Here is a 15,986-nt window from a genome sequence, read left to right on the forward strand (position 1 = left end):
TTATGTACAATTTAAGATCAACTTTCCCAGTGAGAAGCTGATAAGTAGTTACTGGGATACCCAGTAAAAGTGTCATTGAAACAGGTACTTTTGAGTGACAGTCTGAAGTATGGTCCAGTATAATTTCTCCTGTAGTTTTCTGATAGGACTTAGGAAAGAGTTTTAATTTGATTTACAAAACAACACATAGAAATTAAAAGATTCAAAATGAAAGAGAATGGAGAAACAATGTCACATGATCGTTCTGTAATGATGCTTTAGAGCAGCTCCTTCTTCACCCTTCTGTCCAGAATCTTCTATTTTAGCTAACATTTATTGTGTGCCTACCACTATATGTATCCCCTCTTAGTCTCATAGTCTCATAAAGTAAATGTAATGATTCATTTAAAGAATAGAGGCTCCATGATCAGTGAAGTGATGATAGTAAAATTGAAACCTAGAGCTCTGTGACAAAATTCCAGTGTCTTCAATTCGAAAAACCAGTCCCAAGCCCTTTACTTGGAGTGTTTCTATGAACTTATTACCTCTCTAAGCCATGGTTGTACAATTAGATTAATAATATCTACTTAGTGGGGCATGCCTATAATCCCAGTGGCTCAGGAGGCTGAGACCTGAGATAGTGAGTTCAAAGCCAGCCTCAGCAAGGGTGAGGTGCTAAGCAACTCAGTGAGCCCCTGTCTCTAAATAAAAAATATACAATTGGGCTGGGGATATGGCTCAGTGTTTGAGTGCCCCTGAGTTCAATTCCCAGTTACCCCCATAAAAATAGGGTGAACTAAGATTAGGATTTATTTGAAGTACTCAGTGCAGAGCCTTGCAGAGAGCTGCCCCTCAGTGAATAATTACTATTATACTTATCATAGTTGGTGTTTTTGCTATCGAGATTAGGAAACCAGGGTTTCTTGTAGTTGTCCTATGTATTAAAGTCCCATGAAGAATAAGTTACTATTATTAAATGCTTTAGTTATCTATGAAATAGAACCTAGAAGGAGTCAAAAATGATGTGAAAATGATTATATAATGCTTTAAGGACCAGACCAGGAAGCTCTTCAACTTGAGGGAAGATCTTACTATTCAAACTTTAAGTTATTTGCTCAATTACACAAAATTACTCTAGAGACTCTTTTGACTAAATTAAACCAAACATCACCATATGCACATGTGTAGAACCCCCTCCACACACCAACACACCCTAGAAATATTACCGAAGGACAGAATTTCCTAGCACTTCCACAGTAAACCAATTTTATGTTTAGGAAGCTTTTCCATACACACGGGCTACCTTTTGTCCCTATTTGGTCTGCAGTGCGCCTCAACTGAAACTGGGTACATGGGTACATGGGTACTTAACTGTTGTTTTTCTTTCACTCCTGTTACGAGTATTCTTTCCCACGGACTCTAAATTCCTAAAATGTAAAGACATCATTATTATTGTAATTATAGGCAGCATACTACCAAGGAGCTATGAGGTTAGTCTTTATATAGTCTATATATATATGCCCTATTTTATCAAAAGAATTTTTTTAAGTTTTTACAAACTTTGAGATTATGTATGCACACACCCCCCACACTCACCACACATTATTTCATGTGTTTGTGTTTGTGTGTGGGTGTGGGTGTGGGTATGTGTAATGGAATATATAATCACTACACATTCTGCCACATCTGGGCACAAACTTTATAATGGCACTGAAGAGAACATCCTGACTTTAGCTGAGAAGGAGAAAGAAGCAAGGAGAGAGATAGTTCTTACCCATAAGAAATGAGTTTACTTTCCTAATAAAACAAATCTAAAATTGGCTGTTGTCATCGTGTGATGTTAACAACCAGTTTTTCTGGCAAGTTTGAAAATACTGGGCTCCATTATAAAAGTTAAAAATGTCCTGGACCTGGAGTTGTTTACCCAGAGTACGAGCTGCTCTAAAGTTACAGAGCTCTGGTTGGAAGCAGTGGTTTGAAGGCCGCCTCCAAGTAACTGACGTCACAGTAGTCTCAGCTGCTGCTGTGACAGTGGACTGAGCAGCTCTTTGACTTGTGAAAGTGTTGAAGGATTCAAAGGGACTTGTCAGTACCGCTCTGCAGAATGGTTGGACTTACGCTGCATGCTCTTTTCTTGTAAAGAATCAAGACTCACTGAGCTGAGACTTTGCTCTTTAGACAACTAGCCCTCCACTCTACTGTCTTCCATTACTAGATTGACCAGTGGCCCAGCTGCTGTAGGATTGCCCCCCCAGGGCAAAAAGGTATGTTTCTTTCTGGCAAATTCAAAAGCAAGTGACTGATTATGCAAAACACAGAAAGACTGTTGCTGACACATTTTAAGCTATGGCTCTTGTTTAAGTGATTTCAGTGTGATTTCAACATCTGCCTGTGCTGGTGTCTGTGTCTGGGCTAAAGAACAGTGGGCGGGGTGCATAATGGATCATACTGACTCCGGGAAAGAAGCCACTCAGCTGCTGTGGTGGATTCCCGAAGTCTGGATGACAGTGCCATTGGCTTTCTGAGGCTGTGTTTCTCAAACACTGCTTCTCAGTTGTGCAAAAAGCACTTTGCCCACCATGGGAGTTTCATTAGCTATCCTTATTAGGGTGCAATTATTATTAGAATGAAGGTTTTTCAAATTAATTTGCAAATTAAAGTTCATGAACCTTGAGATTGCTAGTTTTTGAAAGTTGCAATGAAAAAGAAATAAATGTAGTTTTATCCAAAACAATGGTTCACATACTGCAGGATGTGTTTCTGTAATTGGAGCTGAAATCTGAGACTTTCCTAGTGGCTTAACCTATGTTACGAGGAAATTTCACCACAATATCTTCTGTTTGAGGTGATTTATTTCAGACATTTGTCTATCTACCCCAGAAGTTTTTATTAAAGCTTTTAAGTTAAGAAAAGTAAAACTGGTGTGCCTATAACTTGGATGTTTTCTAAATGAGTAAATAACTGGAGAGATAGTAAGGAAGAAGATGATGATTAAATAAAAAAGCAAAAATGATTTGTTTGGAATTGCATGTGATTGTCTTTGACCTTGTTGGAACATGAAGAATGTGCTGAAAGAGCAATAAATGGTATTAATTTTTTTTTCCATCTAAGAAAATCAAATCAGGGTGATCTCTAGATAGATGCATTTACTAATGAACAGTACAGGAAGAATTCAATCAATTAATTAGTTGAAATGATACAAATGATTGCTAACAGCCTGGGAAGAGGGCTAGAGAATTTTAGAGGCCGTGGTGCTTTTCTCTGATAGATATACACTTGGGAATTCTTAATCCCTCAAAGTTAATCAGATGCAAAGCATTTGAGACCAAATGACGACTTCTAGGAATTGTGAGATTGACAGTACCAGCTGTGTATAGCATTCTTGTTGAAATATGCGACCTCTTAAAACTGGAAAACTTTCAACTATATGAAAAGCAATGTTTAGAAATAGGAAATAAAAGAGCAAGAAAAAGTACTCTGAACTACAATCTCCAAAGAGAAAAGTAGCCATGGAGTAACCACTATCACGGCTCACTTTGTTTTGCTAACATCTAGTTTTCAGTGGGCAGGATGGAGGTTGAGATGGTAGCGACCAAGCTCAGTAAGAATAGAGGACCTTTCAGATGGAGAAGTGTCATTATGACCCAACTGAGGCTACTGTGGGGTATGAAAATCATCTTGTGAGACCCCTGTGCTGGCCTCACAATTTTGCTTACTGGTGGGGCTGAAAGGTTAGCAAAACCATTTGCCTCCCATCACCATACTTACGCAACCCACTCACGAGTCCTTACAATCCTGGACTCCAGCCTGGGAGAGGGGAAGTAGGTTAAAAGTGATTATGTAATGCTAGCTTAGAGTTGTTAGGGGAAGAACGTGTGCATGACTAAGTAATGTAGCTCACTCTGTCCTTTTTACATTTGCTCCAATAAATTGTTATTCTGAATGAAATTCTGGAAGGAGTGAAATGAAATGGAGAGCAAAGAGTCATGAAGAAGGGGGTGCAGCACAGAAATCCTCCCTCTTCTCCCACAAAGATGCCAAGATCTGTGGGAGGAAAAGAGTGACAACTGAAAACAAAGAGAACTTTTATATTTGCCTTAGTGGAAAGCACTAAAAATGAGTTTTTGAATCTGTTGAACCACTTTACCCCATAACTTCTTATCACAGAACACTCTGTCCCAACAAAGTTACTCCTTTGGATTTTTAAATATTTAATTTAGAACATTAACAAATGCAGTTTTCTATAGATGTATTCAATGTTTTACTAACAATGAAAAAAATTTCCTAAATATTGAACTTGACATGTGTCTTTATAAAACTACTTGAAAAATAGTGAAGGCAAAGGAAAATCATGGAGAATTTGGGCATTTACACAAGCAAGTTAGATTTTTTTCTATCAATTTTCTAATTAAATAAAGGTCAAAATAATCAGTTTCATTTCAAACAAAGAAAGAGGGATAGTGAAGGAAAAGAGGGAAGACACGAGGGAGGGAAAGGACAGCAGGAAGAAACCAGGAAACAGTCATTTATCAAGTGTTCATTATGGCCAAAAGGAGCATTTAAGCACTTTTATTAAGGAGTCTCTCTTGCTCACTTAATCCTCAGAACAATTCCATGGTCTCCCACTTTACATTTAGGGGTGGAAGCAATATATTCATCTGTATAGCACTTGATGTTTATGTTTATAAGACTTAGATGCTAGAAAGATGAACTGAATCCTCCCACAAGAATTGGCACAGACTTTGCTCTATAGAAATGTTCTTGCAAAGGCTTCTTTTTGATCCATAACTGTTATATTTCCTGGCACTATATGTTACTCTGGCTCTGGAAAGGGGAAAGCTCTGTAGATTGGCCTTTCTCCATGTTAAGTGATGAGTCTGGCCCTTTGCAGATAAGCACAGGATTCAGACTGCTTCCGGAGCATGACCAGGCCTCACATCCAGCTCTATTACCAGGAGCAAGACTGATTTAGAATATCTTGGGGTGATCTTCTAGTATATAAAAAAGAGGAGCCTGTGGTGCTTTTTTAATCCTGATTTGGAAGTTATTGAAGAAAAGTTAGGACTAGAAAGAAAAATTAGAACCATTTGCCGCAAAATTGTGGGAAAACTTTACGATGATGCATTCTGAACATTTCCAGTGTTCAAGACAATTGGGATAAAGATGAACTGTCATAGCACTTCTTTTCCAAGTTTCTTAAAATTAGTCTACTTCCTTTTTATAACTTCTTTGGTTAATTCTTCAACTGTCCTTTAGAATCTCAAACCATTCCACCATTCCTAAGCAGTACCAGTGGCAAATAACTTCTAGTCAGCAAGATGGTTTCAGTTCACAGTTAATTACATATAGTTTTAAAGCAGTCTGCCAGTCTCAAAATAAGCACTGTCTGCATTTCCTATGAATAGTTGCTAGATGAACCTAAAAGATAACTAGGTAAGGGAGATCAGTTAATCTAAACAAAACCCAAAATTCTGTAAATTATTTACTATGTTCATTTTGTTAGATATTCATTGACATTAAGGATAAATATTTGCTCCTACTGGCTTGTAAGTATGGAGGGTGGTAATAAAAAGACGGCATGACAGAGGGAATGGAAAATGAGGTTAGAACTAGTCTGATTGTGTGAATAAAATGAGACATGATGGCATCTTTATATCTAAGCTTGAGATTATTTTCTTGACCGAATTAATCATGATATTGTGAGTGCCAAAGAAATAGATAAAATTCACCAAAGTGTCTTTAGCAAATAGTTTGGGAGAAGAATAAGAATATATCTCCCAATATTATTAGGGTGCTTTTGAAGGTAGAGCCCTGCATATAGAACTAACATTTTTTATCCTCATTAGTGTGTTATGATTCATTGATTACAGTCCAACATATATATATATATATATATAAATGCATATGTATATAGACATATATTCAAAACCATTTACCACTCAGATATGTAGATACAGAACAATCTGACAAATAAAATTTAGCCTTTGATATTTAGCTAATATTTGGGATATGAAATGTGCATGTATTTCCTGTGAATATAAACTTGTGCCTGCTGCTTGGTTATGTAGGCTTAATTCTGCAAGGCCTGCACGCATTGAATATTGACTTTTGAGAACTTTGTCCATAATTAACATAAGTGGCTATTGGTAAGTTATGGCATTTTGGTAATGGCTTGGTAAATTGACAAATTAGATTTCGCGTGTGTGTGTGTGTGTGTGTTGGTGCTGGGGATTGAAGTTAGAGCTTCACACATGCTAAACACACGTTCTACCACTAAGCTATACCCCCAACCCTAGATCTCTTATAGGCTTATTTATTTAATTATTTTAAACAGATTCATATATTTTAAACATACTTTTCTACCCATTAAAAGTGAGTTTGTTAATAAAATTATTTTCAGTTGAAATCAAAGTAAGATTTGTAAGGCAAAAAATTGAGAAAATCTGAGGTTTTTTTTTTTGTTTTGTTTTGTTTTTTTCCCAGTGCTGGGGATTGAACCCAGGGCCTTGTGCTTACAAGGCAAGCACTCTACCAACTGAGCTATCTCCCCAGCCCGAGAATTTTTTAACATTACCTTGTATTCAGTATGTCAGATAGTGTTTATAACAATTCTGTGATTATCCCCATTTTAATGCAAATAAACTAAATATCAGACATTTTAGATGACTTATAACAAACTACATATCTGGTACTTTAAATTGTATCTTCAAGCCCTAAATGTTTCTTCCCTGAATTTAAAAAAAATCTAAGTATTTCATTCACTACTTAATGAACTAAAAGATTCCCTGCAAACTGAGCGGACGTTTTTCTTCAGTTCTCTTTATGCAGTATTCTAAACATATATAGCCTATTAGAAGAAATTTTGAATAAGTTTTAACATACATCTCACAGGAGGATAGTTTTAATGCTTTATGATCTTAATGAGGTAAAAGAATGATATTTTTATGATTTAAGTTGATTTCTTGTTTATACTTCTGTCTCCCAAATCAATTACTAACTTTGGAGTCTCGGTACAGTAAGCACATTTGGCATGGCTCAGTCTAAATACAGAATTGAATTGAGACTGTAGTTCAGCACTGGCTCAGGACTCTAAGTCACAAGTATATAATCAGATTGCATCAGAACAGAGTCATTCTGTTGTAGCAGAATCTGCCATAGTTTGTGTAGATGTGATCATAGAGCTGAATTTCATACCTAAACTCTTAGATATTCACAAAATATTGTATTTTTAGATTAGGTGGTTAGTTAAGGGACTATTTATATCTTAGATGTGCACTTAACCATCTGTCTGTCCACTATAATTTTGCAGTCTGGTCCCCAAAAGGGAAAAAAATCTTTGGACAATAGTTATTATTTTATTGACTATGTTAGTTTCTTCTTAAGCAGATGCTGTTACTTCTTTTGAATCCAGTTTTCCTATAGCTTGTTTACATCAATGGCCTTTGATAAAATGATAAAATGTGTTTCCTGAAAGCAAATGAATTTGGAACTCTCCCTTGTTATGTTTATATTAGGCTTTATTTTAAAGGCAAGTGAGACTGCTTCAAATAAAACAACTCCCAGCTTCCAAGAAACAGTTAAGAGAAGGTGGAGACGAGCAGAAACACTTCTTCGCTGACACCCGGTTGCCATGGACCTACATAAGCAGTGGGAGAACACAGAAACTAGCTGGCATAAGGAAAAGATGGAATTACTGGACCAGTTTGACAATGAGAGAAAGGAATGGGAAAGTCAATGGAAGATCATGCAGAAGAAGATAGAAGAGGTACAAGTTGATTGTTTTAAATGTACTATAAACTTCAAGTTCAGGATGAAAATTCAGTTGAAGTTTGTTTTATATTGGAAACAATTTTTATTTTCCTTATTCAAAGAGATTGCATGTCTCACTGATATTTACCATACCAAAAATAGCATAAGCTTACTTAATAGTATCTTAGGGAATATGCTTATTTTATAGTCTTGCATGAAAAGTAAGACCTTGAAATATCACTCTAAAATTTATTAATCTACCATATTCTGGCAAGAGAGGTTTGATGTCCAAAATGATATATGTATTCTACATGAGTGTTCAAATATTATAGCCTTGGAAGAAAATGCAAGAAATACATAATTAGTAGAACATATATTAGCAAAATTATAATTGAGCATTAGAATATATATCTTTCCTGGAATGATTTATAAGTAATGCCTACTAAAGGAAATTACATGTCAGATAACTCTGTATAATAAAAAGGAGTGTCATATATCAGACAGGATATGGTAGTAGACATGAGATTTTTTCTGGCAAGGTGTGCTATATTTATTAGGAAAGGAGTTATGAAAAATGACATAGCATGACTCTAACACAGTCATTTTATTTCCCATTAACCATGTCTTAGCCTGTTGGGCCTGGATATTTCCTTCAAGCATTTGCACTGGTATATATTCTAACTTGTTCTAACTGGAAGTTATTTATACTTATCATGCTTTATTCTGATAAAATCCACAGTATTGACTTACTTGGTTTTATGCACCGGACCAAAAAAGTTATTTTAACAGACTCTTGGACCTTTATTTATAAGCAAAGTGCCTTATGTGTGAATAGTGTAAAATTTTTCTTAATAACAGCTAACAATTTATAAACAAAGTACAAACCATCAAATTGGTATGCCAAAACAAAAAACAAAAAAAGAAATGAGGAGAAAAGATAGTCACCAAGTATCTGACTAGAGATTAGAGGACAAATTTACTTCTTCTTCCTTTATATTTTGGAAAATTTGTTCTACATGCTCTCTTATCCTCTCTCTCTTTCCAGAGACTGATATTAGAGCAACAAGGAGATGCCTAAGTCAAATCAGAGTCTAAAATGCTAATTCAATCAGAAACTGACACAGTCATGGGCCACTTGCTCCCAAAGATTTGGGAGGTCCAGTTGGTAACAATCTCAGACAGTTCTAGCATCCAAGCAAAATGATTAAGGGATACAATCAATTTTTTAAGCCATGTTGTTAAAGCAGTCTGCTGTCTGGTCAAATTTGTTATTGTTCAATAATTATTCTGACAAGAGTACAGATTCCACATATGGTAAACATTAGCTCTATCAACCAACAGGCAGTAAACATGCTAGAAGCAGAATTATAACTACCAGAGATACTCTTCTTTTCTGCATTAGGAAGACAGAAGGGCTATTACATTTTTCCCTCATCTTAGAGTAGCCGCATGCTATTGGATATCTGACTATCTGTGATATATAGCTACGCAGTTGGGAATATGTTTAGATAATGTGCTTCTCAACAATACCTAGGGATACTTTTAGATACCTGAAACTAATGCTTGCTCTCCCTTACTTTATACACACACACACACACACACACACACACACCACCTTATAGGCTACAAAACTGGGGTAAAAAGAGTAAGAAGAACAGGAACAGCTTGATATGATAGCACATGCCTATAATCCTAGTGGCTGGAGGCAGAGGCAGGAGGATTCCAACTTCAAAGTTAGCTTCAGGAAATTAACAAGGTCCTGAGCAACTTAGTGAGACCCCCATATCAAAATGAAAAATTAGAGCTGGGGATATAGCTCAGTTGGTAGAGCGCCTGCCTTGCATGCACAAGGCCCTGTGTTCAACCCCCAGCACCACAAAAAAAAGAAAAGAAAAATTAAAAAAAAAAAAAAAACTGGGATGTGGCTCAGTGGCTAAGCCCCCCTGGGTTCAATCCCTGATACAAAAAAAAGAAAAATAGGAAAGTATTTTCACCTATCACAAAGAATCAAGACAGTTTTTTCAAACTGAAATTTAGAAATCAGGACTTGGAAATATTGCAGCATGTTCCAAGCATTATAGACAGAATTTGTTTAACATTTCACCAAGTTCTGTGTACAAACTCAGATGCAAATTATTGAATCATGCTAGAGAATTGTAAACTCCCAGGCATGTACGTATAACTTCAGAGATTTCAAGTGATTCATCACCCAATGAGAGCATCGAGCATTGGGCATTAAGATGCTCATGAATCTCTGTTCAGCTACGATCCATAATCATTGCATTTGCTGTTGGAAAGCCAAGAGACATGCATGCTTGAATTATTTGAAACTTGAATTAATTCAGATAGAAACTCTGAATTATTTAGATACTATTTTTTTTAAAAAAAAACCCTTTTTTTTTCACATTACAATCTTTATGGTTTGTTTTCTTTGGTAGAAAGATCAGAACACTATTGACAAGCACTGAGTGCCAGATAAAATAGAGTTGTTTATGCAAAGCAAATGGTTTTCCATTAATTATAGCATATTATTTGTGTATTCTTTTCTCAGCTAAGTACCCAAGAGAATATATGATGTCATAAAATTACATAGATGTTCAAGTATGCAAAAACAAAAATAAATAAGATGAAGACAGAAGGAAGAATCATATGTGAAATGCAGAAGTAAATCTGTCTTTCTAGTAACCAATACAAATACTACCTGTTGCATGTTTCTCAATATTTAGTAGACAAAAAAACTAACCTATTTCCTAGGAATAGTACTTTTTCCCCTGGTTTTGAAACTATAGGAATATTGTTTTCACTTATGACATCTCAAAAGGAAGGTAACATCGCCAACAGCATCCTTAGATTTAACATGGCACTTTTCAGTTTCTTCTTATTCCTTTTTTTAGTAAACGTTTCTCATTGTGACTAAAATACATGACCAGAACAACTTTGAGAAATTTATTTGGGGCTCACAGGTTCGGAGGTCTTAGTTCATATGTGGCTGACTCCATTGGTCTGAGTCCAGGGTGAGATAGCACATCTTGATGGAAGGGCCCACCAGAGGAAAGCTGGGGTCAGAAAGCAGGGTCTGGGGGGTCAGGGAAAATGAACCCTTTCAAGGCATGCTCCTAGTGACACACCTAACCTAGCCACACCCCACCTTCCTACAGTTACAAGTCAGTCCATTCAAACTAGAATTGACTGATGAGGTTACAACTCTTACAATCAATCACTTTACCTCTGAACATTCCTGTATTAACACAAGAGCTTTTGGGTGACACATCATATCTAAACCATAACAGTCCTCATGGTGAACTCAATCATAAAGCCATCAGCAGCTCAGTATAGGTAATTTTTATAGGTACCAAAACAATTGAATCACAAAGCTATTTGATGCTATGCTGCTTTATACAATGAATGCTTATAAATTTATAATCATTAGGGAAGTAAACGTACCATTTATCTTTCAGGGATCAACTGTTTGTAGTGCTTTTCTCAACTGAGTGCTGGGAAAATACTGAGCAGCAATATATCTGTAGTTGAAGTTCTTGAATAATACATGTCATGCAGATATTGATAATAGCTGTGAAATGGAGTCATTTGCTTTAATATTTTTCTGACAGTCTCTTTTGATATTTGAATAACTTTCCCGAGATTCAAGCCTAAAGAGAAAGCTACAACTTTTCTCTATTTATGAGTGAGCTGAGTGTCTGCAGACTTAACAAAGATCTCAAGAAGTAATTTGGGATCTATATTTACACAAATAAATGATCAAAGCCTTAGAACTTTATAGTATAACATGGGTCATTATCACGTTTTCATCAAAGTTGTAGCCAATCCGTATTTTAGAGGCACCATTTGGAGAAATAAGTATCAACACCCAGAGTAGTATATTAGTAACCTGGCAAAGAGAGTTCAAAATGATCTGCTTAGTGTCAAGAATATTGACAAATGAGCTAAGGAGAAAAAAGTTTCCATTTTGATTTCTTACAGCTTTGCCAGGAAGTAAAGCTTCGGAGAAAAATCAACCTGAATGAACGTTCTAAGGTCCTTGATCTTGATCATGAGAAAGCCATTCAAGAAATGTTGGAATCTTCTTCAAACAACCCCAATTCAGGAAAATGTGAACTTACAGGGATAAATCACAGGGATGGTCCAGAGAAAGAAAATAAATCAGAGCAGTGCTTACCCTGTGAAGGAAATCAGTTGGGTAAGGAACAAAAAGCAACCAAAAGAGCAAAAGTAGGGTTTATGGATCCTGCCGCCACAGACAACCAAAAGGAATTCCAGGCCTGGCCAGGCCCCAGGACTTCTGAGGAAGAGAGGAAGAGCTGTTCTGGAGCCCTCAGCACCGTAAGTAAGATGTGGTTGGCTGTGAACTGTTTCTAAAGAAATATTTACATTTCAAAGTGCTAACCTGCTGTTGCTTGTGTGTGCAAAGGCTCTTGAAGAACTTGCCAAAGTTAGTGAAGAATTATGCAGCTTTCAAGAGGAAATTCGAAAGAGGTCTAGCCACAGAAGGTAGGCTTGTACACCTGTTTACATTGCATGATCACACACAGCATTGTTTTTAGTTAATGAACTCAAACTGCCTCCTCCTTACAATTTGTTAGTGAGAAGTTATGCACTATTAAAATTTTATTGTTGAATGGAAAATAGACACTTCAGTTTTATATTTCTCTGTTCACTCATTCTTTAAAAACGAATCTTCTAATTCTCTTTGTAATTTGATTGTTAGGAATACTTTATTCTCTTGGTGTTTAGTTAGGATACACCTTCCATAATAAATTAACAAGTATCCTTTAACTTAGTTCTCTTTTTTTTAATTAAAGTATGTTTTATTTACACAGTGTTGCTTGAAGAAAATTCTTATTATAATAATCAACACCTATTAATTGTAAGACTGATGGGATTCACCGCCATATTTCCATACAAGCATACATTGTACATTGATCATGTTCATCAAACCGTATTCTATCCTCACCCTTCTCCCCTCCCTCAACCTACTCCTCCCATCCTCTTCCTAGACCCTAGTATTCTTCTACTTTCAGGTCATCTTGTTTGTTTGTTCCACATATGAGAGAGAAGATGTGATATTTGTCTTTCTGTGTCTCACGTATTTTGCTTAACGTGATATCCATGCAACATTTTGCTGCAAATGACAGAATTTCATTCTTAATAGCTGAATAATACTCCAATACATATATGTATATATATATATATATATACCACATCTAACATAGTTTTTTTCCCCCGTTTTGAGTATTTGGTCCATGGAAGAGTATACAACGAGGATAATCCAGTTATATACATCTCAGTTTTATACATCTTCAAACTGTGTCAGAGTTAATAATGTGATGTGGTCATTCTATATGATGTTCTACTGAAATAGTTTATGCCTGAGAGTCACTTATTTCTCTACAAGTAATATTAATATAATAGAGGAACACATAGTTTTCAGAATAACACATTGTAAATATTTCTATACACATGCAACAAAAATGCTATTTCATTTCAGAAACAGTATATAATTTCAAGAGTATGTTTTAACCAAATTGTAAAATTAATTTGGAATTCTCTGTATAGTAAACAAAGATGGATTATTTGAAGAATAATATGCTTCTCTTATAAAGCTACAACAGTATGTTTCCTTACTTTTCTTTAGCCTTTGAGAAGTTCAAAGAGAATTTTTGTGCTGATTCGAAATAGATTTTCTTAGCCAAGTATATTTCATACATAATTTCCCTGTTGGCCCATTTAGCTTCTCCTACCATTCTCAGTGGGTATTTGTCTGTACTTTATAGTCTGCTACTTTGTAATCTTTTATAAGTTGCATTGATATAAATGATTAAAATGTATGGATATGATTAAGCTTTATTTTGAATCCATATTGTTGCTACATTTAACTTTTTACTTAAATATCTCAGAAAAGATTCAAATGCCAGTTTTCTTTTATAAACCACATCTCATATGAGGCTCCATTATCACCTGATAGCCTTAGAAAAAAGTTCAGTATCTTTAATATGTAATTCAAAGACTTTACAACCTGTCCTGATCTAATGTTTCTTTCTCATTTTTCATCATCCTCCCCACTTTGCTTTAAATCCATGCATACCGTGGTGCTTATTGTTCTTTGAATAGCCACACTATTTTTATCATACCTCCCTTTTGCCTATATGCCCTTTACTAGGCTCACCTAAGAAATTTTTTTAAAAATCTCACTTTTCTTTCAAACCCAAGTGAGACCTTCCATTTGGAATTATTCACATAACCTTTTATTTGGATTTCTATCTTACTACTTAAATGTTATTTCAAAATCAAGGGGATGAGGTTGATGTCACATTACATAATAAATAGGAATTTCATAGGCAAAAAGACAGTAAGGAAACAGCATGAGAAAAACTATAGAAATGAGAAGGTCAATAGCAGAAACAAGAGAACATAATATAGTTTAAGTCTAGTCTGAAGTTTCAGGTAATATAGATAATGAGAGAGACATGATCAAAAAGATAGTTTGAGACAGAGTACATAGAGTTGTAAGTTGCATAGATATAAATCATTAAAATGTATGAATATGATTAAGGGCCTTGAATGTAACACTGAGAAGTGGACTTTATCATTCAATAAAGTGAACTTGAAGTTTTAACTTAGGGGAGTTAAAGAAAAATTGTGCTTAAAGAAATTTTGATTCCATTTCCTGATGCAGAAATCCATTGCATAAGCCATATTTTATTTTAAGAGCTTGTTCTAAATAAAGTCATCACTAATATACCTTGTTTTGTAATTTTTCAGAATGAAGTCAGACTCTTTCCTTCAGGAAATTCCAAATGTAATCAGTGTGCCTCATGGCGACCCCTTGACCAAAAATGGCCAGTGCATTCTTCCAATCAGTTTAGAAAAAGAAAAACAGAAAAATAGACAGAATATGAGCTGTACCAATATGCTCCAAAGTAATTCTGCGAAAAAATGTGGAATCGATACAACTGATTTGCAAAGAAATCAGACCCCACCAATTCCTCCTCCAAGAAGCACCTCTCGAAATTTTCCCAGCTCATATTCTGAACTAGCCCAAGAAAGATTGAAGGAAAGTTTAGACCACAACAGCTGGGTGGCCCAGAAGGGTCAAGGTGAAAGGAGCTGCAGTCTTCATTCCCTTATGAGGCTGCAGGAGATGCCTACGTCATATCCAGAGGAAGGTAAGACTATGGAAGATGATATGATGTTTTCCTCTTTGACACGAGGAGTCAAAATAGACAGCAAGCCTCCAGTTAATGAAGATGGACTTGGCATATGGTCAAGTGACATTGAGATAGGTGCAAAAAAGAGCCCCTCTTCTTTGTGGTTTCAGAAAACCTGCTCTACCCTCAATATGCCAAAATTTGAAAAAGGGATCCCAGATCATCCTGCTAAATCTCATTCTGATCTTTATGTAGGTAATGACCGTAGTTGCTCCGTGACACAGAGTGGTGGTCCACCTAGAAGTTTCAGTTGTGGCTTTGAAAGGACTGCAAGGAATGAAAAGTTAGCAGCAAAGACTGATGAATTTAACAGAACTGTATTTAGAACAGACAGAAATTGTCGTACAATACAGCAAAATCAAAGCTACTCAAAATTGTCTGAGGATCTTAAGCCCTGTGATACCTTAACTATTCCTGTTGGTAGCTTATCAGATATATCAAGTAGTGACAGCGTGACTGGTATTCTGAAAACCAGTGCCCACATGCCTGTGCCTATGGAAAATATGGCCGATAATCCCACCAAAAAATCCACAGCAGGTCTGGTCAGACAAATGCAGGAACACATAAATCCTAGCAGTTATCGGAATATGCTCCATGAGCATGACTGGAGACCCAGCAACTTGTCTGGCAGACCGAGGTCAGCTGACCCCAGGTCAAATTATGGTGTTGTGGAAAAGCTGCTGAAAACCTATAAGACATCAACAGGATCTTCACAGCAAAATTCTAAGTGTTTCCTGGATAATTGGACCAAATGTAATTCCAATGTCAGTGGTGGTGCTACATCAAAACAGCATTTAGAAATGCTTCAAATGGAGCAAGAGTTGCAGCAAAAGACAGCTTTGTGTGGGCTACAACAAGTGAAGCAAGGAGTAGATTGGAAAAAGGTAACAGAGGTAAGAAAGCAAATTACACACTTTGGTTGAACAGCATCCATATTTAGCAGTGGCTCTAAGTTTGGTTCATTTGCCCATTCATGTAAATAGAATGTAGACACATGTTTGGCATCTTCTTGACTTCTTGACTCTTTGTGAA

General features: G+C 36.0%; 1 protein-coding gene across 3 annotated transcripts in view; it reads left to right on the plus strand.

The window, feature by feature from the left end:
* Positions 1-15,986, plus strand: part of Kiaa0408 (KIAA0408 ortholog) — a 31,659-nt gene that overhangs the window by 9,280 nt on the left and 6,393 nt on the right. Inside the window, exons 2-6 of one of the 3 annotated variants that reach the window (XM_047558670.1) lie at positions 7,494-7,744; positions 11,710-12,069; positions 12,158-12,237; positions 14,509-14,912; positions 15,150-15,847. In XM_047558670.1, coding sequence (XP_047414626.1) covers positions 7,610-7,744; positions 11,710-12,069; positions 12,158-12,237; positions 14,509-14,912; positions 15,150-15,847 — 1,677 coding nt within the window. In that variant the 5' untranslated portion in view covers positions 7,494-7,609. Of the gene's footprint in view, positions 1-2,040; positions 2,244-7,493; positions 7,745-11,709; positions 12,070-12,157; positions 12,238-14,508; positions 15,848-15,986 lie in introns of those variants that run through there. The other 2 variants (XM_047558669.1, XM_047558668.1) reach the window with 2 other exon arrangements.

The sequence above is a fragment of the Sciurus carolinensis genome, chromosome 7 (genome assembly GCF_902686445.1).
Source record: "Sciurus carolinensis chromosome 7, mSciCar1.2, whole genome shotgun sequence".
Classification (NCBI taxonomy): Eukaryota; Metazoa; Chordata; class Mammalia; order Rodentia; family Sciuridae; genus Sciurus; species Sciurus carolinensis.